Below are 26,379 nucleotides of genomic sequence, written 5' to 3' on the forward strand. Positions count from 1 at the left end.
AGATTGTGTGCCAAAAAAAGCAGACTTCAGGGGGCTATGATTTCCTCGCTCACTTAAAAAATGGAAGAGCTGCATATTATTCGGTAGAGTTCCCAGCTGACCTTTACTTGCTTTGAACACATCTTTCTGAAATCAGTTAAGTGTATGTAAGAAGGTGCAATGTCCTTTTTTTTTAAAAAAAAAAAAAGATAACCGTATTTTGCAGTCCTAATGTAGGATTTCATTTCTTGTAGTAGGTAGGCAATATATACACTACATCAGCCATGCCATTAAAACCACTGACAGGTGAAGTGAATCCTCTTTTTCTTCTTCTTTCGGCTTTTCCCTTCAGGGGTGGCCACAGCAAATCATCTCTCTCCACCTATCCCTATCTTCTGCATCCTCAACACTTGCACCCACTAGCTTCATATCCTCATTTATTACATCCATATACCTCCTCTTTGTCCTTCCTCTTTGCCTCCTGCCTGGCAGCTCCATGTCCAACATTCTCCTACCAATATACTCACTCTCCCTCCTCTGAACATGTCCAAACCATGTTAATCTGGCCTTCCTAACTTTGTCCCCCAAACGTCCAACATGAGCTGTCCCTCTGATGTACTCGTTCCTAATCCTGTCCAAAGAGAACCTCAACATCTTCAGCTACCTCCAGCTCTTGACAGGTGAAGTGAACAATGTTGTTATCTCATTACAGTGGCACCTGTCAAGAGGTGACAGGTATCAGGCAGCAAATGAACAGTCAGTTGATGTATTGGAAACAGGAAAAATGGGCAAGTGTAAGGAGTTCAGCGACTTTGACAAGAGCCAAATTGTGATGGCTAGACCACTGGGTCAGAGCAGGTGTTCTGGGGTGTTCCAAAAGTGGTCCAAGGATGGACAATTGGTGAACCAGCGACAGGGTCCTGGACGCTCAAGGCTCATTTATGTGCATGAAGAGTGAATATCTGTCTGGTGTGATCCCACAGAAGAGCTGCTATAGCACAAATTGCTGAAAAAGCTAATGCTGGCTATGACAGAAAGGTGTCAGAACACACAGTGCATTGTAGTGTAGCAAGACGAATCATGCCAGAAGCCACAGTGAAAATTAATGTAATGTAATAATTAATAATGGAAACAATTCCAAAAATATTTATGGATATATATGTAATATAAAAACATGGATCTAAGTATACATAATTGGGGGTGTGGCTGTGTTCAGAATTGAACCAATCATTCTATCTTATGTGTAAAAGTAATTATCATAAAGCTGTCATTAATAATATTCTGAGTAACTCCAAATAAAAATTCTGTTTCTTTTTGGTTTCGTCTGAAGCCATGTTCCTCAAAGAGCTTACTAAGATCACTTGGTGAAAGTGGAGAGGGCTATAAATGAATTTCCAAAAAGTTTTTGTTTAGTTAATTGATTTGTTCTTTTAAGACAGGGCTGGTAAGAAAAGAGCTGAAAAAGCAAGTAGTGATTGTTCAGAAAGTCCAGAGTATATTAGCAGAATTAATTTTTATTCGAATAACACACTTGAAATAACAGCTAGAAGGGTGCAAGTATTACGTTCACGGTCATAGAGTGTTATAGGTTTAGAGGACAGAATTAATTGGCTAGTTAAGAAAAAATGGCAGTGCTGATTCTGTTATTAATGATGATACATGCTTCAAGAAAAGAAAAAGAAAACACAGTAGTGAGTGGCTGAGGTAGTGGATGACAAACCCAGTGAACAATGTTATTAAAAAAAAAGTAATGAAAAACTATTAAAATGAACTATAATGAAATATCTGCTGTCACTAAGTATCTACAGCCTTGCCGGTTGTTAGAGGAAGCACATGTCCTAGAATAATAAGTGTGCATGACCAAATGAGATAATAAGGAGTTAGACTGGATGAAGAGCAGTGTATATGTCAGATATCTTGAGGAGCGTAAGTAATGTGAACGTCTAATGAAATTGCGGATGTCATAAGCCTGCGAGCTACAACTTCACAGTGACAGCGAATGTGACAGAGGTGTAAACAACGTACATGATAAGGATACTCAGACCTTACACCACACAGCTGCAGAACAATGAAGTGTGCCCACTTGCCGTTAGACTGGAGAGGGGAAAATGACCAGTCATGGCAGAGGGTTTGGATATTACAGGAGGAGGATTCACAAGCAGAGGAAGTGAGGATGTAAAAACTGTGCAAATAATTCACAGATCAGTCGACCAGTTATGATCAGTCGACCATATACTGAGTTAATAACATGAAAACAGCAGCACTTTAAGATAAACCAATATCGATGGCAAATTTGATATCAAATGTCAGTCTCAAGTGATGTGGAATGATTTTGTGTTATGACACTTTCGGGGCTGAGTCGAATAAAAACATAATGAGAACAGACTTAATAGCTGAGTATATTATAATATTATACAGTAGCTACTAGTTTTTCAATCACATAATGGTCATGATGGACATGTCAAGCGTCATAGCTAATTTAAATGTTAATTTAAATGCTCTAGGTATAAATAAAAAGCTTATAAGAGGAAGTAGGCAATACCAATCATCATCAGTTTTTCATTTCTGTGAGCCTAGGACTGATTTTTTTTTTTTTTTTTCTAGCCCAGACTGTAGATTAATGCAGCTTTTTGGTGTCAGTTGTTTTCCAGTGCTTATGCTAGCTCTAGCCACAATCAGGACTTTATTTCCCACCATGCATCACTGCCTACAAACATGGACACACCAGATGCCACTTCTCATAACACGTCTACACTTTGGTGTTGAAAGTCACAAGGCAGCTGATTGCAGCTCACATGTTCTCAGTTGTCACAAACTCACTGCCTACATTTAAACGCCACTTTTAGTGAAGTATAAGATCAGTTTCTCTTGTGTTTAATTGTGTTCCTGTTTACCAATTTGAGATTGATTCATGTATTAGATTTCCCTTTTTAAATTAATATCTGATTTTAATCAATTATCTGATTTTTCAAAATGCCTTTGAAAGAAACTTTAATCTATAAGTAGTTATTAAATAGTGGGCTTTGGTGGCTTAAGTGGTTTAGGCTCTGGGTTGTTGATCAGAAGATCAGGGTTCAAGTCCTAGCACCACCAATCTGCCAACGTTGGGCCCCTGAGCAAAACCCCCAGCTCCAGGGACGATGCATCATGGTTGACCCCAACACTCCAAGGATGGGATATGCAAAGAAAGAATTTCACTGTGCAGTAATGTATATGTGACAAATAAAGGCTACTTAACTTAATAATAATCTAAGGAATCATTGCACAGCGAACATACAAATAACACAAAAGAAAGGAGATCTTTTTTTTTCTCAACAAATATCTAACTGGAAGCGCAACTTTACATTTGCTAATTTGTCATGGACATGGTATGATTGCAGATTTAAAATATTTGTCTTATTAGTAGTCACAAATAGGGCTGTGGGTCTTCTAGTGAGTAGCTATACCTACACCTCAGTAACCAAAAGCAAGTCCTCTCCAATACACATTTTTTCATAAAAACCCCCATACATACATTTCACCTTAAGTCTCAGAGCTCTATTATATGAGAAATCCACAAGAAATTCAAAAGCACTAGAATGCCCAATGTTGTGGTTAACTCCAGGTCTGTCAGGTAATCACCCTTAAATGCCTCTTAAAGAGAAAGACTGAATGGCACAGCAGCTGAATTGATGCACTCCATCAAGGCCATTAATAATAGTCCTTTTTTGAATGCGTGATTCAAGGACATCGAGGGAAAAAGAAAATAGTTGAATACATGTGTTTAATAGAAGACTATGCTAAGCTCACTGCAGACAGGGTGGCCTTGATTTTGTTTTATTTCTTCACTTCTCTATTTGTGTGAAGGTGAAGCAGGTTTTTTTTTTAGGTAGCATTAGGTGAATATAGCAGCTTTAGTCTTTAGCCAAGTGACGAAAGCTGAGTTTCTGCTGAGGTTTATGTGGGCTACTGTTTTCAATACCGGTGTCACACTGACATTTTGCAGAAATGGAAGTTCAGCAGCTTATTTAACCCTTTTCTATCTGAGAAAAAAATAAAATTTTAGGCATTAGATTATATTAACAGACTGAATGGAATCATTAAAGAGAAAGGATATTTTGTCTCACTTTTGTCCCTCTGTTTGTTCTTCAGACATTGATGAGTGTTCGAACGGCTTTGTGGAGTGTGACAGTCGAGCCACATGTGTGAACCTTCCAGGCTGGTATCACTGCGAATGCCGTGACGGTTACCACGATAATGGAATGTTTTTATCAAATGGGGAGTCTTGTGAAGGTAGGATGACTTGAACGATTTTCTGGATCTCTCAAGACATATTTGTTCTAAAGTTTAGACATAACCCTGACTCTGATTACCATCCTTTCTCCTGCTCTAATGTTTCTTTGTGTTTCCTTTGCTAATTTGTAACATATATATCCTGCTGAATTACTATATCTGATCTTGTAACTGGAGAGATGCAGAGCTCCACCGGTCAGATGGGGAGAGGTGTTAGGGGACTCAACAAACATGGAACAAAGGTTCTGTTAAACATTTTAGCTTTGGCTCCACATTTGGCAGAAACCCAATGCTACTCATCACTAAGAACAATGAAGCATGCTGGTGGTAACATCATGTTGTGAGAAACTGGTCAAGGTTGAGAGTAAGACAGATGGAGCCTAGAGGAAAAAGCTGCTCCAGACTACAAGAGACTTAAAGTTCACTTCAAAATAGCTTACTGTAAACTCGAGTGGTTCAAAACCATGAAACTGAATAAGGGCCGGATCAAAGCGTAGACCTCGAACCGACTGAGAATCTGTTTCAAGGCTTGAAATGCTGTTCAGCAAATGTCTCTTTTCGATCTGCCAGCTTGAATGCAGCAATCAGAAAGCTAATAATCACACATCCCAGAGGACTTTCTGCTGTAATTACATCTGTAGGTGATTCTACCAAATGTTGGCCCCGGGGGAAGTGGGTGGTGGGGAAAACGGGGGTGGAATAATTATGTAAATGTCTGCTTTTTTTAATCTAATTAATCTTGTCACAGTAAAAATGTTTTTTTGCAACTTCACAGTAAAAATAATTTCATATTTATTTTCAGACATATCATGTAAAATGTGTTTAAGAGTTACATTTTCTGATTATTCCTAGGTTCCTAGGAATAATTCATATATTATTTGGAAAATATAATTTATTATGTATTTGGAAAATTTGCTTCTTCTATATCTTCTGTCCATCAGACAGAGATTTGACCTAACATCACCCTGTGTTTGTGGTCTGTTTTGCAGATATCGATGAATGTGAGACAGGTAGGCACAGCTGTGCTAACGACACGGTGTGCTTTAACATGGACGGAGGCTATGACTGCAGGTGTCCTCACGGGAAAAACTGCACAGGCGACTGTTTTCATGATGGAAAGGTGAAGCACAACAGGCAGATTTGGGTGCTGGATGAGGACAGGTGCGCCGTCTGCTCCTGTCAGGTAAATCACGACTAAGAGATAATTCACACTGTGGAAGAATGATGGAATGATCATAAATCATAAGCTCAGTCTTCTATCTCTAAGCTGTTATTAACAGGATTTATTTAAACTAGTTACAGACATACACAGTAATCATATACAAAACCTATGCATAATCCTGTGAGGGTTTATTTATGGTGTGTAATAAAAAAAAATAGGAAGCTTGTTGGTGCAGTAAGTAGTGTTGCTGCATCACAGTTTTAAGGTCCCTTGAGCTCGACTTAGTGTCTGTGTGGGTTTCCTCCAGAATCTCTGCTTTACTCCCAACACCTACAACATGTCAGTAGAGTGTTTTCTTCTTATGCAATGTGCTCTGCGATGAACTTGCATTCCATCCAAGGTATATTCCTGGGATAGTCTCTGAATCTACTTTAACCATCCATCCATTTTCTGTACCGCTTATGTATGCAACAAGATACAACATTTTTATTTGTCACATACAACTTTAACAGTGGAATGGAAACCTGGCCTACTCATCCTTAAACTAACTTCAAAATAAAAATGAACAGATAATGAGAGAAAGAAGAAGAAGAAGAAAAAAATAGAATATGCCCAAATAAACTATTTTACATACAATATGCAAATTATATTGCATGTAGTAATAGTACAGAATGTAGTACCATACAAAAGAGTCTCAGAGGACACCCTAGATGTGATGCCAGTCCACAATCATGCACACACACTACAAATCATTGCCAATCAGCCTTCAACGCATATATTTGGACTGGGGGATGAACCTGAGGTATCCTGAAGCATGGAGAGATCATGCACACACAAAGCACAGGACTCACACCTTCAGCCCTAACTACAAAGCCACCCTGCCCTCTACTGCAACCATAACCAGGATAAACCGGTGACTAAATGAATGAACCAAAGAAAAAATTTAACACTAAAGAGGTCAGTTAGACTTGGACTAACATTGTGTATTTGTCACTGTGTGATGTAAATATTATAATCTGACCATAGGTTTTATGTCTTTATAAGGGATTTGCTCTCGACACAGACACTGAAATATAATGTTTAAAATATCATAACATTATTCAAAAAGGATTAGTTTTTTTTTACTGTTCCGTAATCACACTAGAATATGAAAAATACCAGATGGAAATGTCTTTTTCTTCATCCAGAGATTTGTAGCAAGAAATGGAGATAAGTCTCGTTAATTCTTTTACCAGAGGCCAAAAAATGGAATTTGCCCCTGTTTTGTTGTTTCCATATTTAACACTGAATTTCTTTGTCATGTCACACTCCACTGTGTCACTTAATGAAAAATAGACACTTACGGATTTAAGAGTTCGTAGCGGTTTTTATATGTATTTCTGTATTTACCTAGCCAACTAGGGGCAATATATTTGTAGAAACAAGTTCCAAAAACAGAAATGTTTATATCTTCAAAGTAAATGATGATATCAAACCCATTTCTGTTCTCTGAGATGCCCCAAGTGTTTTGAAGGCGTTTATTACTACTTCAGTACTGTGTAAGGTTATCCCAACAGGGGTGAAAACATCTCACACTGAAAGCCAACATGAGTCCTGACTCATTTTATATCAGATTTGCAGCAGTAGAATAATTCATTTCTTTATACTGATTGAAAATATCCGATAAGTCGATTTCTGTTCCAGTGCCAGAATGGAAATCCAGTGTACTGGTAAAAATAGTTAAACCCAGTAAGATCAAAATCCATTTTTTCTCAGTGTTTAAGTAGCATATCATTTACAGATGTTTATATCTGTTTGTTTTCTCCTCACAGTCAGGGTTGGTGATGTGCAGAAGGATGGTGTGTGACTGCGAGAACCCGACAGTGGACATCTCCTGCTGTCCAGAGTGTGACCCTCGTCTCAGCTCTCAGTGTCGGCTCTACAGTGGCCTTCTGACTTACAACAGCGGGGACACCTGGGTGGACAAGTGCCAGCAGTGCCAATGCATAGTGAGCTAATATTAGCATTATATTAACACAACCTTTACCAAATCATAATGCATACACAGCCATTGACACATCACGGTCATTTTCGACGCTTAAATTAGTTACCTCACCAAACCCACATCATGCTATATCTACAAGGTTGATGTTGAGATTGATAAAGTCAGGTTTGTGAATCACATAGAGGCTGTTTAGACGATTTCTTTCGTTTTTGTTTTTTTGTAAGAGCTACAATTTTAACAATCATCTCACCCGTTCTCTGAGGACAGCATCCCTCTAATATGTCTCCATTAGTCTCCATCTGTCAGCCTTCATGCATTAACTGCACTGCCTCGCTGCTTCTCTGCTCATTTCAGACACTAATTAAAGCATTAAAATGCATGAACATTGTTGCATGTATAGGGATTCTGCTGCAAGTAAATGACCGTACATTAACATGCAAATTATAAACAAGGACCAACATTTGCTGTTGTTGGAGCTCTATAATAAATACATATGTAGGTTCGGCAGAATACGTGCACATCGCCGCTTTCATGTAAATCAAGGTGAAGCTTTGTGACAGGGTGCTATACAAATTGTTCAGAGAATCTACTTCCAGGGTTTTACAGTTTATTTACATGATAAAAATGAGGATTTATGAATAAAATGAAAGAGAAAAACTATTTTTTAGTCATTTCTAGTTAGTAGAATCTGTTGAAATTAGGGTTGTAATGATAATGACAGTTGTATGAGATATCAGTCTGATACTATGCTCATTTGCTCCCAGGCTTAAAAAGATGCTCATATACTAACCTCTGATACCCGGTGATACTATGTGATGTAAGCGTAGTGTACATGGTGCTATCGAGCACTAATTAACATTACAACAGAATGAATTTTGAGTCTACTATTTAAAGTAACTAAAAACAGCTGCATTGATTAATACTAAGTAGGAAAGCTGTCGTGGATAATCCATGGATCATCCTCTCAATGCCAAGCTGAGGAGGCTTATGAGCCACAGATTCCATAAAGCAACGTTACCCTGACATCAGATTCCATAAAGCAACGTTACCCTGTACCTACTACTCTACTGACTGGGTCTTACACACACAGACACATACACACACACACACACACACACTCAAGAGTTGAAAATTAAAAGAAAATTGCTTTTAAATGTGTATAAATAGCAAGGATATTGCACATGTATATATGCACTGGTAGAGCTCTATCATATTTACATCCACATTGATTTATTTTAATTCTATTATTTTCATTTTATCTATTAATGTGTTACTCATCTTACTTGTGCTGCTATGTCAACCTAAACATCTCATCTTATCACTTCTCATTCTGGTATTCAGATTTTTATCAAGTCAATACATGTACTCAATCTCGGTCTTGAAAAAAAATGTGCTGATGGATCAGTAGTTGAAAATGAAATACTGTGATTTCCAAAAGAGAAACAACTAAAATATTGTGATGGATGGATGGATGGATGGACAGACAGATGGATGGATGGATAAATGGATGGATAGACAGATGGATGGATGGATGGATAGAAGGATGGAGGGACAGATGGATGGATAGAGGGATGGATGGATAAATGGATTTAATGGATGGATGGACAGACGGACAGGATGAATAGAAGGATGGGGGGACGGATGGATAAAGGGATAGATGGATAAATGGATGGATGGATAAATGGAAATGATGGATGGATGGATAGATGGATGGATGGACAGACAGATGGATAGGGGCATGGATGGATGGATGGATGGATGGATGGATGGATGGATGGATGGATGGATAAAAGGATGGATGTATAGATGGATGGATGGATGGATAGAAGGATGGAGGGACAGATGGATGGATAGAGGGATGGATGGATAAATGGATATAATGGATGGGTGGATGGATGGACAGACGGACGGACGTATAGAAGGATAAAGGGATGGATGGATAAATGGAAATGATGGATGGATGGATGGATGGATGGATGGATGGATGGATGGATGGATGGATGGACGGATGGATGGACAGATGGATGGATGGATGGACGGACGGATGAACGGATGGATGTACATTGTTGATCTCTAAGGCAACAGACCTTAAAATACTAGATAAAGGTATAACATTCACCATATATTAACATTTAGTGCAGTGTGAAAAGGCTTGAGTAATTATGTGCACAAATACAGTCACAGAAATCCAGGTTGCAGAAGCAAAGTATCAGAATAAAAGTAACAAAATAGATGCAAAACTACAGCAAGGCAATATTGTGCCAGATCATGAATAGAGATTAGAATACTGAACCTTCATTATGATATTTTTTTCCCTGTAAAATTAGATTAGGAATTTCAATTCTGAAAATTTCTATAAAATTAGGTTATGAAGTTCCATTATTTATGGAGTGTTTAAATCCAATTGAGCTTATTTGAAAAGTCTCAGGTCCAGATTTTTCTACCCTAAGGCTACATCTGTCATGCAGTTATGATATTAAAAATACTGTATGCTGAAACTGCTAAGGTATATGGATCCACAAATCCAAAGATATTGCATAATATTTGCATAACAGTCATGTTTCCTATATGAATGGATGAATGAACATTAAGATTAAATAGTAAATTAAACCCCCCAAAATGAGCAGAACAAAATATCGACATTCGTCATCTAGTTATTGGGATTTGCATTTGGTACCCCACCGAATTCCCATCGAGCAGATCCCTCTAACCAATCATGCGCTTCCTCCAAGAAACTTGAAGCCGAAGAATGATCTGCTGCTCCTGCTGTGTCACATGGCTATGTAACGGATGAAGTGCCCTTCACTCCATGAAGTGAAGTCTGCCCTCTTCTGCATACATGAGTTCACAGGCTGTGAATAAAGTGAATCTAAAATCAGGATATGAATCTCCAAATGAATCAGTTTATTCATAATATATATATATATATATATATATATATATATATATATATATATATATATATACAGTATATATTTTCAATTCAATTTGTATTATTTGTATAGCACCTTTTATAGTGGACAAAAATAGTGTCTCAAAGCAGCTTTACAAAAGAAGAGAAACAGAGAAAGGAGAAAAAAATATTACATTTAATTATTAAACTATTTTATCCTTAATTTCTCCCAATAATAATATTAATAATAATAATAATATTTATCCCTTTAATTTGTAACATTATATAGGTTTTTTGTCAGTAATCCTAAATTTTATTTAATAATTATTTAAGGTAGTTGTTATTTTTACTATTTATAATTTATTTGAAAAAATTATTATTATTAAAAAACACCTACCTTTAAGGTAAGATTTTCTGTATTGTCATTGTATACAATACATCAAGATTTAGTGTGGTATCTCTATAAGAACAACAAGGACATTTAAACATAAAACTCCTGAAAGGAATTTACACTAAAAAGTTATTAAGAATGAATAAACAGATGAATTAAGTATGAATAAACAGATTACACTGTAAAATATGTAGAACATTGCACATAAGTGTAATGCCCTGATGATGATGATGATGATGATGGTAGCAGCTCTGTAAAATTATAATGTATGGATGTGATGGACTCTCAAGCACTAGGTTAGGAATCAGTAGTAACTGTAGGCTTAAATTAGATGAGTCTAGATTTATTTGTTGCCAATATGGAAGGGCAAGCATCACATATTTCAGTGTTTCAGAGGGTCAGGGGAACGACATTGAGGGATGTGTAGAATGTAGATTTGATCATATTAATGGCTGTAGTAATCAGTCATCGAGTAATTAATGTTTAAAGCGTTAAGATGAAATGAGAATTCTTATCAGCACCATCTTTTTTTTCTCCCAATAGTTTATGTTGCTGTCATTCTGCCCCTCTTCTCTCTCTCTCTCTCTCTCTCTCTCTCTCTCTCTCTCTGTCTTCTTCTCTTCCCCCAGGCTATATTCACCTCCAAATTAGAAACAAGGGGCATGAAATGGATTGATAAATAATTCAATTTTTAATAGAATGAAATATACTTGACACTCAAGACAAGCTTTATCGTCAGCTCTGTTACGGTATCACAGGCATGTGTTGTCATTTAAAGCACACTTCCTTATTTCCTTAAGAATCAGTGTACATGGAACAGCAAGTAAGGATAAAGCAATAACAGTACACGCTCTTTAAAATGAGGGGCCGTCTGGCAGAAATAAATGCAAGTGCAGGGAGGTTTGTGCTTCAAAACGCAGCTTTGGATCTTTCGGATACTGCCGCGGCTCTGGCTCAGCCTCGGCCTCCCCGGGGATTTGTCTTTTTCTCGTTATTCACAAAGCCTTTGACTCTCCATGTGGAATTGAATCATAAAGTTCAGCTTGCACACAGACAGTAAATCTCTAGAGTTCTATCGATCTGGGCACAGATACAGGTTCCTCTCTTGCTTTGGTTGCTTTCCTTGCTTTTGGTTTCTCATATCCCAACCGTACTTAATGGTTTCAAGGTTGCCAAGGCATTACAGCAGCATCTTTCTTTTCAGCTCGCTCTCTGCTCTGTCAGCTCACAGTATTTTAGCCGCACATATCATCTGTGCATGTTGAGTAAAGCTACGGTAATGCTTTTTGGTAATGCTAATTTCATCTTCACTCGTTCATAAATATTTGAATCATGTAGTTTCTGTTGGAACACTCGATGATTTCTTTCTCATGCTGCATTTTTCCTTTTGACGTCTTCATACATTTTTCATGTGTTGGGTTTGAGTAAAGAGAAGGACAGCCGTCTAAATACTATCGATGGTGAACTTTTCACTCGGTGCTAGTCACAAAGTCACCGAAAGATCAGATTTGAAAGTATCTCTCAGTCATGTTGATTATTAGATTATTTAATATCTTTCCCTCTGAAGCAGAATAAACATGAAATAAAGAATTTGAAAGAATGCCGATGGGGAGAAACAAAGAGAAATGAAAGATGAAAAGTGTCACGAGAAATGTATGCGGAATGAAAGAACAAAAAAAGACGCAGCGCCAGAAGTGACAGACGAAAGAGAAAAACAGTTACATCATGTATATTAGGACCAGAAACTTTGAGCTGTCTGCAAAGTAATAACAATAATAACAATAATAGTACATGGTATATTTCTCTCCATGAAACTAGTAACAGGATTAAACACTTTATGCGTTTGTCTTTGGGAATCCTATTGCACATTTCCTTCAGGGACCTACAATAATGAGGTTTTTTTTTTGCTCGTAAACCTGTAATGATATTTCAATGAGGAGTGTGTCCCAAGAGCGCTCTAACAATCCGCTGTAAAAGCAGTGTGTCCCTGCAAATAGATATACTTTTGGGTGCAGTGCTGTTTAGTAACTTAGAGCTCAGGAGACCTGATAGCTAGATTAATTCACACATTTCCTGCACGTAAGAAATCTGTGCATATGCCGATAAGATGAATAACACTGATTATCTTGTTACGATGGCATCTGTTAAGGGGTGGGATATATTATGCAGTTAGTGATCAGTCAGTTCTCAAAGTCAGTGGGTTGAAAGCAGGAAAAATGTGCAAGGATAAAGATTTGAGCGACTTTGACAAGATCAGAGGATCTTCAAAGCCGCAGGTCTTGCGGGGTGGTCCTGGTATGCCGTCGCCACGATGCACTATGGGAAGAGGGCAAGCTGAAGGAGGCAGTGTGATGCCCTAGGCAATGTTCTGCTGGAAATCCTTGTTTTCTGGCATTGATGTTGATGTTACTTTGACACATACCACCCACCTAAACACTGCTGCAGACTTCATGGCAGCTGTATTCCCTAAGAGCAGTGGCCTTTTCAGTAGAATAATACTCCCTGACACACTGCAAAAAACTGTTCAGAAACATGATGAACAGTTCAAGGTGTTGACCTGGCCTTCAAATTCTCCCGATCGCAATCTGATCGAGCATCTCAACTGCAAAAAATGAAATCTTAACAAGCCAAAAAATCTTGAGATTTTGAAATAAATCTTATATTTATCCTTTAGAATAAATTAACTACCCTAGAATTCAGAGAATAAGATTATTTTACTTGCTTTGAGGAAATATATCGTAAATTTTCTTACTAATTCTGGGGATTTCTTTAAACAAATTAAGGAACTTTTTAAAGTAAACAGCATATTTTGACTCAGTTAACCCTGAAACAAGATATTTAAGTCATAAAATTTTCTTTAAGACCTTAATACTTATTTTAAAGAAATCTTTTCTCTCAGATTAAGCCTGGTGCTTGTAAATTGTAAAATGTTTATATACAGTATATTCTCACATCAAGACCAAGGATTTTACCAAGAATATTTGAAACAAACAAAAATAAAATGATATAATGTTAGATTTGACTGGTTTTGCATTGTTTTCAAAATAGTTGAATCTTTACAGCTTGAAACTAGTTCAACTATTTAGAATGGGCAGTGGTAGCTCAAGTGGTTAAGGCCCTGGTTTGTTGATAGGAAGATCGGGGTTCAAGAGAATAATGGCCAGACTGGTTTAGGCTGATAAGAAGGCAACTGTAACTTAGCACTTGTTACATCTGTGGTCAGCAGAAAAGCATCTCGTGTGCTGCTACACTACAGTATGTGTTCATATCTTTCTTTTGCAGCATGGTGAGGTGGACTGCTGGCCGATGCCCTGTGCTCCATTGACTGACTGCGAATTTGTGGCGGTGCCTGAAGGCGAGTGCTGCCCCCGGTGCATTTCTGACCCATGCCAGGCAGACACGATGTTCAATGACTTCACCAAAACCTGTGCGGATGAATATGGCGTCACACGCTTAAGCGGCTCTACCTGGAATAAACATGGCACCGAGTGCTCCATCTGCCAATGCAAGGTGAAACACACATAGTAACATATAACTTATTATTATTCACTACAACATCTGTGGACATTTTATTCATATTTTTTACCTATTTAAACTAACAGGAATGGAACGGAATTCTATCAGACAAAAAAAGATATTGGAGTTGAAATTAATTAATGAATATGAGGGTATTTACATTTAAACTGGGTGAATGGTGTAGGAATTCAGTACCTAATGCCTTCAATTCAGTAACTACTCCCTTCAATTCAATTCCTACTCTATTTGATTCAGTATCTACTGCATTTGATTCAGTACCTACTCCCTTCAATTCAGAACCTACTGCATTCGATTCAGTACCTACTGCATTTTATTCAGTACCTACTGCATTCGATTCGGTATCTACTGCCTTCAATTCAGTACCTACTGCCTTCAATTTAGTAACTACTCCCTTCAATTCAGTACCTACTGCATTCGATTCAGTACCTACTGCTTTCGATTCAGTACCTTGTGCATTCGATTCAGTACCTACTGCATTTGATTCAGTACCTACTCCCTTCAATTCAGTACCTACTGCGTTCGATTCAGTACCTACTGCATTTTATTCAGTACCTACTGCTTTCGATTCAGTACCTACTGCATTCGATTCGGTATCTACTGCCTTCAGTTCAATACCTACTGTATTTGATTCAGTACCTACTGCATTCGATTCAGTACCTACTGCATTTTATTCAGTACCTACTGCTTTCGATTCAGTACCTTGTGCATTCGATTCAGTACCTTGTGCATTCGATTCAGTACCTACTCCCTTCAATTCAGTACCTACTGTATTCGATTCAGTACCTACTGCATTCGATTCGGTATCTACTGCATTTGATTCAGTGCTGATGGCATTCGAATCAGTATCTACAGCCTTCGATTCAATACCTACTGCATTCGATTCAGTATCTACTGCATTTGATTCATACAACATCCATATTGTTGGCATTGTGATGTGACCTACAATGTCACCACATTTTTTACTTTTTTTTTCTCTTATTCTAATAAATACCGAATTCAGACATACAACGTCTTTGATGTACTGCGTTTCGCCTTCTGTATAGTAGCAGAGATATTTCACAGTACAAGTTCCCACCTAAAAGGACGCAGATAAAAGAGCTAGAGTTGATTTCAAGTGCATGATTTGCTTATTGAATCTGTTGGTGTTAACTCTCAATGTGAAGTCCAAAGAGCTGTCACTGACTGTGAAGCAAGCCATGATTAGGCTGAAAAAATCAAAACAAATCCATCAAAATGATAGAAAAAAAGATTTATTGATGCTGTGACTACTGAGAAAAACAGTATGATGAACTCTGAATTGTATAAGGCTTTATGATCTGAGACGACAATGACATATGTTCGAAAGTAACCCAAGACTTTTGGAAAGCAAACAACTGCAATGTTCTGCAAGTCAGTCACCTGTCCTGAATCAGACCGGCTCAATGCTCACAGAGAAGGCAGGAAGTGTAGACAGCTGGAGTAAAAGCCTGGTAGAGCAATACCAGGGAAGAAACCCAGTGTCTAGTGATGTCTGTCTGTTCTGGTTACTGACTGCAAAACCACTGACCCTTAAAACCTACGCAATTCACCCAATTTAGATGTAAATTAAAACTGTCAAGTTTGGGCATTCATTATTATATATTCATTATCATTTCAATTAATAAACAATGTCATTTCAACTTCAATATATTTTGGCAAATAAAAATCCATTTGTTACTCTCCAGCTCTTTATGGTCCTGGCTATATACAGCGGGTAAAATAAGTATTGAACACGTCACCATTTTTCTCAGAAAATATATTTCTAAAGGTGCTATTGACATGAAATTTTCACATGATGCTGGTAACAAACCATGCAATCCACAGATGTAAAGAAATCAAACTATAGATGTAAATCAAGTTATGGGTAATAATGTGTATTGAACACACTGAAATTTGTACAAAATCCTTTGACAGCTTCAAGATGCCTCCTGTATGGAGAAAGTTGCATGCATTGCTCAAGTGTGATTTTGGCCCATTCTTCCACACAAACAGTCTTCAACACCTGAATGTTCCATAGGCCTCTTCTATGATCTCTGCTCTTTAGTTCTTTCCATAGAGTTAGTTTTCAAGTCAGCTGATTGGCTGGGCATTCTAGCAGCTTTATTTTCTTTCTCTGGAACCAGTTGAGGGTTTCCTTGGCTGTGTGTTTGGGATAATTGTCTTGCTGAAAAGTCCACCCTAGTTCTTCATCGTCCTGGTAGATAGAAGCAGATTTTTATCAAGAATGTATTTGTACATTTTTCCATTAATCCTTCCTTTAATTATATGAAGTTTGCCTGTACTGTATGCTCAAAAACAGCCCCACGTCATAATGTGCCCACCTCCAAACTTCTCAGTTAGTATGGTGTTTTTGGTGTGATGTGAAGTGCCATTTGTCCTCCAAACATGTTGCGTATTATGGCATCCAAAGAGTTCAGTTTTGGTCTCATCTGACCAGACTTTATTCTCCCAGTGTTTCACTGGCCTGTCTAAATGTTGTGCAGCAAATTTTAAATGAGCTTCACCATGCTTTTTCTTCAGCAATGGAGTCTTGCATGGTGAGCATGCATACAGGCTATGGTGGCTGAGTGCATTACTTGTAACTGCTAATTCCAGGTGTTTCTGAAGCTCTCCACAAGTAGTCCTTGGCTCTTGGACACGTCTGCTGATAAATCTTTTCACTTTTAAGACAGAAATCTTGCGAGGAGTACCTGGTCGTGGCTGGTATATGGTGAATTGATATTCTTTCCACTTCTGGATTATGACCCCAACGGTGCTCACTGGAACATTCAGAAGTTTTGAAATCCTTCTGAAACCAGTGCCATCAGTATGTTTTGCAACGACAAGGTACTGAAGGTCTTGAGGGAGCTCTTTGATTGTACCCATTATGAGATGTTTCTTGTGTGACACCTTGGTAATGAAACACCTTTTTATAGGGCATGAGTTGGGACTGAACCAGCTAATAAATATTAGCACTGACGAGGTGCAGGATTTCCTTCTACTTACTGATTGATTTCAGCTGATGTCTTGGTTTTCCATGCCTTTTTACACCTCCCTTTTGTTCAATACTTTTTCCCTATGTCATTTCATGTTATTACATATAACTTAAGTTATAGAAATCTTTGGTTTGATTTCTTAGCATGTCTTGATTGCATGGGTTGTTATCAACATCTGGTGAAATTTTCATGTCAATAGCACCTTCAGAAATATATTTACTGAGACAAATGGTACTTATTTTACCTGCTGTATAGTAATAGAAAAAAATATATATACAATATGTAAATAAATATATCCTGTTGATACTATTTACCCTATGTTAAAGGTCATATAGTTGATCCTAGTGGTTAGACACATATGCTTAAACACTTAGCATTAACTAATTTTGTTTCTTAATGGACTAAACCTCATACTGAAACAACAATACAGCTGTGGTTCGTGTTAATCATGATCGTATCTAATCCTATAAATAACAACAAGCCTTTCTTTACTTATTTTTTTTAAGAATCATAACTGACAAATATGCCTCCTGGTGGTCCAGTGGCAGGATCCCGCGCTCTATTTGCCGCAGCCTGGGTTCGATTCCTGGGCAGGGCGACCACCCCAGCCACTGAAGCGTTAACTCTCAGTGTAGGTCCCAAGCCCGGATAAAAATGGGAGGGTTGTGACAGGAAGGGCATCCGGCATAAAACCTGTGCCAAATCATGCATACCAAATGATCCGCTAAAAACAGCGGACCTTGCCATTGTGAAGAACAAACGCTAGAATAAAAAAATACTAGTAACATGTCAGGATAAAGATTTATAATTGATAACATTGCTCATTTACCTTAATGAATATATACAGTTTCAGACATTTCTATCTATACAGGGTGATGGCTGAAAAATGGGGTGATTAATTTTTCAGGGGTTATGGTGGCTTAGCAGTTAGCACATTTGCCCAGCGTCTCTAAGTTTGTGGGTGTGATTCCCACCTCTGCACAGTGTGTGTGGAGTTTGCATGTTCTCCCTGTACTTTTTCCTCCCCCAGACCAAAGACATAGTTTGACGTAGGTTGACTGATAGCTTTAAATTGTCCGTTGTGTGTGTGTGTGTGTGTGTGTGTGTGTGTGCCCTGCGATGGGTTTGCATCCCTGTCCAGGATGTCCTTTACCTTGTCCCCCATATCCCCTGGGATAGACTTAAGGCTCCATGTGACCCTGTGAAGGACAAAATTGTTGGATATATTTTGCACAGAAAATGAACTTCAAATCAATATAATCTCAAAATAATCAAAACCTTTTCCAAAATGATGACTTCATATTATCTATTTATGTGTTTATCTATTTTATATTCAAGTTAACTGTGCACATATACTAGAGCATGGATACATGTTTACATGTAAGCAAATGGATTCACACAGAATGACAAACCTTGTGGCAGGTTTCATTTTTTAGTCTTCTGAGAGTCTCTTTGAAATCCAAAGTCGCCAAAAAACAAAACAGCCAGTGAAGCAAAAACCTCATTTACAAACGAACCTATTCTTCAGATATCACTCTCGACACTATTATTATTTGCAGGTACAGTTTATCGGAAAAACATGCAAATTTTCACTCTTTATATGAGGCCTTGAGTAAATAAGGGCTTTTAAGCTTGCTTTGAACACCCTGCATGTGTTAATCACCTGAAAACAACAAAGATGAAGAGATTATCAGTGTGAAAAGCAAGGTTTAGTCACAAAGCCGATAAATACGTAAGTAAATAAATAAATAAAAGTAAAAAAAATAAAAAGTTTTGAAATGAAGAACATGTAATTGACAGTCTATTTATTTCAAGCTCAAGCTTTATGTTTAGAAAAGCAGCAAGCTGACCCGAGTCTGTGAAAGGACAGTGTTATGAAACCATATTAAACGGCGCAGGGGTCTCAGGTCTCCAGAGTCAAAAGCAAATTGATCTTCATATTGAGACTGGCTCGACTTTTTACAGTCCTACACACGCCTACATGCTCACATAACAAAGACACCAAGACTTTTTTAGAGGACATAATGCTTTAACTGTCAAGTTTTCTATACTGATATTTTCTGTTTGACTTCTTTGCTCTCTCTCTCCCTCTCTCTCTCTCTCTCTCTCTCTCTCTCTTTTCTTCCCCTACAGAATGGGCATGTCTGTTGCTCTGTGGATCCTCTGTGCCTCTAGTGCCATTCAAAAGGCAACTGTCTATCTCACTGCCCTTTTCTCGTTTTCTATCCCCATCATTTCTTTGTCTCTCTCTACTCCTTGCTTCCTCTATATCTCCCTCATTCTGTCTCTCAGCTCTTGCATTTCTGTACACCTTCAGATTGCTTTTTTTTTATTGTCTTACATGTACTGCGTCAAATTGACATAACCAGTCCCTCTAGGATTTCGCAGAGTTTTTTGTGATTGTTGGCCAAAATGCTTGATTTTTTTTTATTATTTTTTTAATTTGCAGTGAAACATTGTGTGCTGTTTGATTTGCGATTGCAAGCACAGGATTCTTCTATTAATATCCTAGCAGTGAAGACACACATGTAATGACTTTCTATGAGAGCTGTGCTCATGTTCCACAAACGTGAATAGAAGAGGGCTTTGGCCGAATGTGTGTTTCGATGCCGTCACACGTCGCATCGTGACCCGAATCTGCAGAAATAATTTTTTTTAATTTTTTTTAAAGTGTCTGATTTTTGTTTTCATTTCTGTGATCGCAAAATAATGAAATCCTGGAGGTATTGAATAAAAGACTCGCGAGATTCAGATCTTGATCACAGTACATGCATCAGAACAACAGCTTTTGCTTTTGATACTCACATTTAATTACTTCGACTGCAAGACGCTACCCTGAGATTCTTGATGCATGGAGAAAAAGGCTTTAAGCGTGATGCTCAGAAATCCAGAAGTCTATGCATTCCACTGTAAAATATCCACTTTCATCACTCCATGAGCATGACTCAATCCAGCATTAGCCATTCTGCAGTAGTGCTAATCTATCCATTTCTACCAGAATATAAAAGACTTTGGTGTATTCTCTTGCTTGAGTTTTTCTTCTTTTTTTTTTTCCTTAAACCTGAAACATATGTTTTTATGTTTTATGTTGTATCTTTTCTTTGTTGAACTGAGGTATAATTTATTCTGTGGCTTGGTATTATGTAATGGTGAAATAAAAATTTCCATTGAAAGAAAAACCTTGCTATTCATTCAATTTGTCATCGAGTCATCTCATCATTGTGCTCATTATTAACTCACATTCCCAGAGATGTTAGCCTTGTTATTATCGGCTTTCGGGCCAATAAAAACTACTGTACCTTTTTATTTCCCCAGGTACAAACACTTGAAATGGATCCTCAAAGAGGCTGTTGGTCTTAGTCGGTTAAATAAGGGTCGCTCTTCTGCTAATTTCATTCACACGAAGCTCATTTAGCTAACCATTAGGAAAAGCTGACTCATCTACACCAACTGTTTAATTAACATATGAATAGCATATAGCAAATGAATTACCTTAATTATAAAGGGATGTGTTGGGGGTTTAATGACGAAATTGAGTCTGAATTCAGACCTCGCACGCGACTAAGGATCACAAGCTAGATGTTTATTTTAAGGCTTACCTTCTTCTTATTCATGAGGTTTATCATTGTCTTTGTCACGGAGGCAAACACTTGGTGATAGGATGGTTGTTTATTGAAGACGTTACAGAATTAGGAGCAGTTTGAATGATCAGAAACACAGTCTAAACTAGGAACAGAGGTGAAGCTAGACTTGGTGAACAATCCAACAGACATCAGGGTCAAAACAGAGACAGGTCACTGAGGATCAAAATAGAGAAAAAACATATTCCAAGACCCAGGTAATTTAGAGCAAAAGACAGGCTTGGGAAACGTCATGAGCATTAGTGAACCAAACATACATAATTAAACGCAGGTAATAATAATCAGAATAATAATTGAGTGTGGGAGTGCAGGGGGATGCTGGGAGTGAGAGTCCATGTATGTAGGCTGCACATTTGGTCATGACCATCTCTTGCTTTTTAGATGCATGAGATTACATTAAGATAGAGAAAAAAATGGGGTATAAACTTGTGCTCTATAACATATGTGGCAGAATAAACTGATCCATCTTTCTCTCTTGAATCAGCTAGGGCTTATTGTGCTCTTGTGGATTAATATCCAGTAGTAGCAATTCAAGTAGAATGGATTTGAGCTATTTCTCCACTCGTCTGAGTGCTTTCATCAGTTTCAGTTCAGAATTGTGAAATGTCTTTCATATTGTCATTGTATTGACAGGATCAGACACTGCTACTTTCAAAATGACCACCTTTTGTCCATGGATTGTTGTGGCATTCTCGTGTCTTAGATACACAGTACAAACCCTGTTGCTAAGTCCAAAAAAGCCATCCTTTTTTAATTTATTTTTATTTATTAATTTATTTTTTTGGTCTAACAAAACTAACAAAAGTCGTTTTCTCAAACTTCTCCCACTATGTCACTTTTTGACTGTATAATATCATGACGTTGATGCAAGTGGGAAATCTTCCAAAAATTATGATTATGAGAGCAGGCAGTCCAAAAACATGATGGAAAAACAAAGGTAAAGACAAAGGTTGGGGTGATGAATGAACAGGCTGTACAGAAGCAGGCTAGATCAAATCAGTGAACATAGCAAGAATCACTAAACCGAAAAAATAGTGAACATGGAAAAACGTCTGGCTATCGACATGCGCCAACTGAAAAAGTACTTAGTTCTGAATACAAGAAGCATGAGGGTTTAATTATACAAACTAATCAAAGAGAAAACTCATGACACATCAGAGAACCAAGCAATGACAATACCGGGGTGGAGACAAGAGCTGACTCAAGCTAAGCATGAACAAAGTGGACATGAGTGCAACAAGAAGTTGAATAATGTTGTTTGATTGAATGTAATGTTTGTTTTTTTACAGAAATAATGGATGACAGGTAAGTAACAAGCCGCAAATGTATGCAGATTTATACAAAAACCAGTGGACAGTGTGAGCGCTGTTGTAAATCCAGTGGCGTCAGATATAAAAGTAAGCTGGGGAAAATAGTTTTAAATGTTGTAATAGGGTGTGCGTATATAATATAACGCTGTAATCAAATATGAGTAAAAATGTTGCACACATGCTAAAATACTTAAATAATAAAATACAATTCCAAGATACTTATAATTTGTAATAAGTAAAATTTTTATATCCTTAAACTTTAAAGTATGTGTGTAGATATCTACAAATTTCTATCATCTTGTTTATTTTATTTATGTTCATCAACTCCTATAAGGTTTAAGGTTATCATGAACAGAAGTCAAGCCGTTTCTTACCTGGAAACTTTTTTCACTGCATGTGAGTGTTTGCTGTAGATGCCCACTCATGAGTTTCCCCTTTATATATATATATATATATATATATATATATATATTTCTGGTGAAGTAAACATCCTTTAATCATTTTGTCATTTTCAGCACAGTGTGGAGTCCTGCTAAAGTAGTGAGTCAGGTTTCTGACAAAAATCTGTCACTTACGCTATCCCTCAAGTGACACCAGAGCTTCTTGGCGTAATATCTGTCTGCTTGTCTAGTCTGGAAAGAGGAAATGGCCAGGGATGCACTGAAAAATGATCTCGGGGTGAAAATGAGGAAGAAGAAAAAGAAGAAGTGTAGAGTTCAGGAGGAGAGAGGAGATGAAATAGGTTTCTTGAGGTGGATGCAAATTTAAAAAGGTTAGAGTTTATTGAGGAAACCAGTTCAGATATCATCAAGACAGATGGGGGGGCTATGCTTGGGTCTAGGGTAGAATAATGGAAAAAACAAAGCAAGAGCAAGAATACATTATGATTGTGTGAAGGCCTGGGCTGTTTATGGGAGTTATTCATCAGAAGTGCATTGAAAAGGGACAGGGATCATGTGACAGGCCATGTGATGGGGTTTGGCATTTGTTGATGTGCAGGGGATTATGGGAATTGTGGTTTGGGTGTTTCAGTGGAGGCTGGTATTGTCAGAGAATAATGAATAATCTTTTTGCAGTAATGAGCTTCTTTCACTTTAGATGACAAAGTGAAAATATTCTTTCACATTAATCTGGTTGAAATATGAGAGAAAAATGTTTAGGAGCACTTTTTGGGGGTGGAGTAGTTGAAACAGAAAGTTTTGCATCAGTATATTATGTAAAATAACATTCAGTTCAGTTTGAATAGCACTTTTAATGTGGAACATGTCATAGCAGCTTTACAGAAATAAATTCAGGATACAAAATTATAAATTTAAAATTTACATTTAGAAATATGTCCCTAATGGTCAGAAATTTCCAGAAGGCCTGACATAGCTGGTTTTAGATTTTCTTTAGACAATATTTTTATATTTTCACATTGAAGATATTGATATACCATAGTGATTATTATTATTATTATTATTATTATCATTATTATTATTATTATTATTATTGGGAGTACATAGACAGGTAACATATTTTCAGCTTATTTATAATAGTACATGTAACCTCCCCTGTTCATCAGATAATGTCACATCCCTGTCACAAGAATTGCTGCAATAATACGTAGGTGGAAATTTCACAGAAACCACAATTAATCATCCTGAGACAGGTGCGTCACACAGGATTAATGATAATAAAGGAAGATAAAAGAGAAGCCAGCATTCCCTCCGAAAGAGCAGCAGGATGACCTGAAAGCAGAACAATAAGCAATGATCTGCAGTGCACTCATCTCTATTCGAGTGTCCTGCACTGAGCCCTGACTCTGACTCAACCCCACTGACCACATTTGGGATGAACTGGAACACCAACTGCACCCCAGACCTCCTCACTCTTACAACATCACTGTCTGATCTCACTAGTAGCTGAATGATCACTAATCCCCACAGCCACGCTCCAACATCTAGTTTAAAGTCTTTGGAGAAGATGGTCAGGAATTTACCGCCTTTTAGCCATCTAGTGTCAAAGCATCTCTGTGGTGCTTATGAATACATATGCTTCTGGTCTTATGCTAAGTACCAAGTTAAAAGATGTTGTTTGTACATTTGAAATGGATTAACTACAGAAACAAGTGGATGAATACTTCCCATTTTGTATTAAAAAAATAAAGCATGATAAATGGTTTCTTAATGGATGGAAACCCTGGAAACTGTGAACATTTGACTACTGTTTGTCTATATAGAAAGTTCAGACTTCTAATTTTCCCCAGTTCATGAGGTGTAAAGAGTTGTGTGTGTATACATACCATATATGCATACTCAAATATTTTCTAATCAGTGAGAAATTCATGAACAGAATAGGTCTGTTGAACTGATGTAGAATAATAATTTTTATTTTAGAGAGTCTTTCATGAGAGGCTGTCTCTCTCAGCACCTCTCTCACTACATGTTTTAACCTTTTTTTTTCTCTCCTGTCACCACGATATGAATTGCAGATTTTCAGACGTATGATTTAGTTTTCAGAGGCGCTCGTTATGCGTCGATTCTTGTGTTCAAATTAAAGTGTCATATTTTTTTCTGTTTTTGAAGAGGATGTCTCCGCTGGACATTAGCATTACGTGCGGACGAACGAAATAGAGCATAAGAAAAGACATTTCGGCTTTGAAATTCACCAAGCATGATAATTGAGGGTGACAGCAACAAGGAGCGTAGTATCCACTGATTAGCATAATGCAATTTGCATAATGTAATGTTCTTAATTTTTTTTTTTTTTCACATCAATCTGGCATCTAATCTATGGGGTCCTATCATAAATGTCATGTTTATGGGATACATACATACTTACCTGTTTATTCATTCATAAATGCATATCTCATGTCACGATTGAGCCATAACTCAATTTTTTCCCTAGTATTATAATGCTTTTTTCTTTTAGGGTTCTACATAAATTCTTTTAAAGGTTCCTGCTGGATAGGCAAGGAACTTTTACACCTGCACCATTGAGAGCCTCCTGAAGGGAAGCAGCACAGCCTGGTTAGGGAACAGCACCATCAGCATGGGCGGCTCTATAGAGGGTGGTGCGATCAGCTGAGCGTATCATCCACACTGAGCTCCCTGACCTGCAGTCTATCTACAGCAAGCGGTGCAGGACCAGGGCCAGGAAGATAATTCTTTAGATTGAAAATCTCATTCAAGTCCTTTAGAATATTCTGACTGTAATTGTTAGCTTTTTAAAAATTGATGTATCTTACTTCACTGGATTAAGGATAAGCCTCCATCAGGTTGCTTTTGGTTGCAGGAGATTTTCAGAATGCTTTCAGTTAGAAGAAGAGCTTTGTTATAAGAATGTAGATACTTTTACACAAAGTTGGTCTCCTTTTTCCACCATATCAGATTTTAAAGAGCTTGGTCAGAGAGACATTAATTGAAAAATGGAAACGTTTCATTTATACATCCAATGAGGCTTCCAATCAATGCCAATTTGTCTCAATTTGTTGAGACTTTTTTAACACCCAGAAAAAATTTGTATGGTTTTACAACCCGATGTTATTTTTAATCACTTATATGCCAATTAATTCTGCCTTTCAGTTGCAAGATGGTAGACTTTAATAAGCGCAAACAACCCATCACACATTTGCCTGATGTAGAACAGGAAGAATGTCACCATGTCTTGTCAGCAGGATTTAACACTAGGACTTGCCCTAACATACAAACTGCACACTTCTCTCCTTCTCAGTGCACTCTGAATGCTAATGCAGCTTTAACACTGAGCTGTCAGGCCTTTCTTTCTGCTGGAAGATTGCGGCAGAAGGCATATTGACAGATGGCTCCACTCTCTGCTGCTGGAGGAGGAAAGGGCGGTTTTTAAATGGGAGTTTAAAACTGTCAGAGTGCTTTCAGGTCTAACAGAACTCAAACCCATCATTATTTCCAATCCTCCTACAACCAGCCTCGCTCTCTATTTCTTTATCGCTCTTCCTGTCTTCTCTGTGACCCTAAAGACCTCTCATCTTTGAGCTTCACTGTGGAGCTGAAACGTGTCGCTTTGAGATCAGAGATCACGCTTCTTCTTTTTTTTTACCTTTTCAGCACTGCCTCTGTACCACGTCTTCTGTTATATCTGTCGAGAATGATGACGCTGAGTGCAGGACTCTTCCTCAGAAAACAGTGGTAAGTTATATCTTTAATACATGCATGCCTATTGATATGGCTAGGCTTTACTGTAACCATTGTGTAACC

General features: G+C 37.7%; 1 protein-coding gene across 1 annotated transcript in view; it reads left to right on the forward strand.

The window, feature by feature from the left end:
* The window catches only part of nell2b (neural EGFL like 2b), a 70,760-nt gene extending 50,370 nt beyond the window's left edge, over positions 1-20,390 (forward strand). The window contains exons 16-20 of the mRNA XM_058416575.1: positions 4,111-4,251; positions 5,241-5,434; positions 7,225-7,401; positions 13,964-14,191; positions 19,345-20,390. Coding sequence (XP_058272558.1) covers positions 4,111-4,251; positions 5,241-5,434; positions 7,225-7,401; positions 13,964-14,191; positions 19,345-19,386 — 782 coding nt within the window. The 3' untranslated portion in view covers positions 19,387-20,390. The remainder of the gene's footprint in view (positions 1-4,110; positions 4,252-5,240; positions 5,435-7,224; positions 7,402-13,963; positions 14,192-19,344) is intronic.
* The last annotated feature ends 5,989 nt before the right edge of the window (positions 20,391-26,379 follow it).

This window comes from Hemibagrus wyckioides, linkage group LG19 (genome assembly GCF_019097595.1).
Source record: "Hemibagrus wyckioides isolate EC202008001 linkage group LG19, SWU_Hwy_1.0, whole genome shotgun sequence".
In the NCBI taxonomy this organism is placed as follows: Eukaryota; Metazoa; Chordata; class Actinopteri; order Siluriformes; family Bagridae; genus Hemibagrus; species Hemibagrus wyckioides.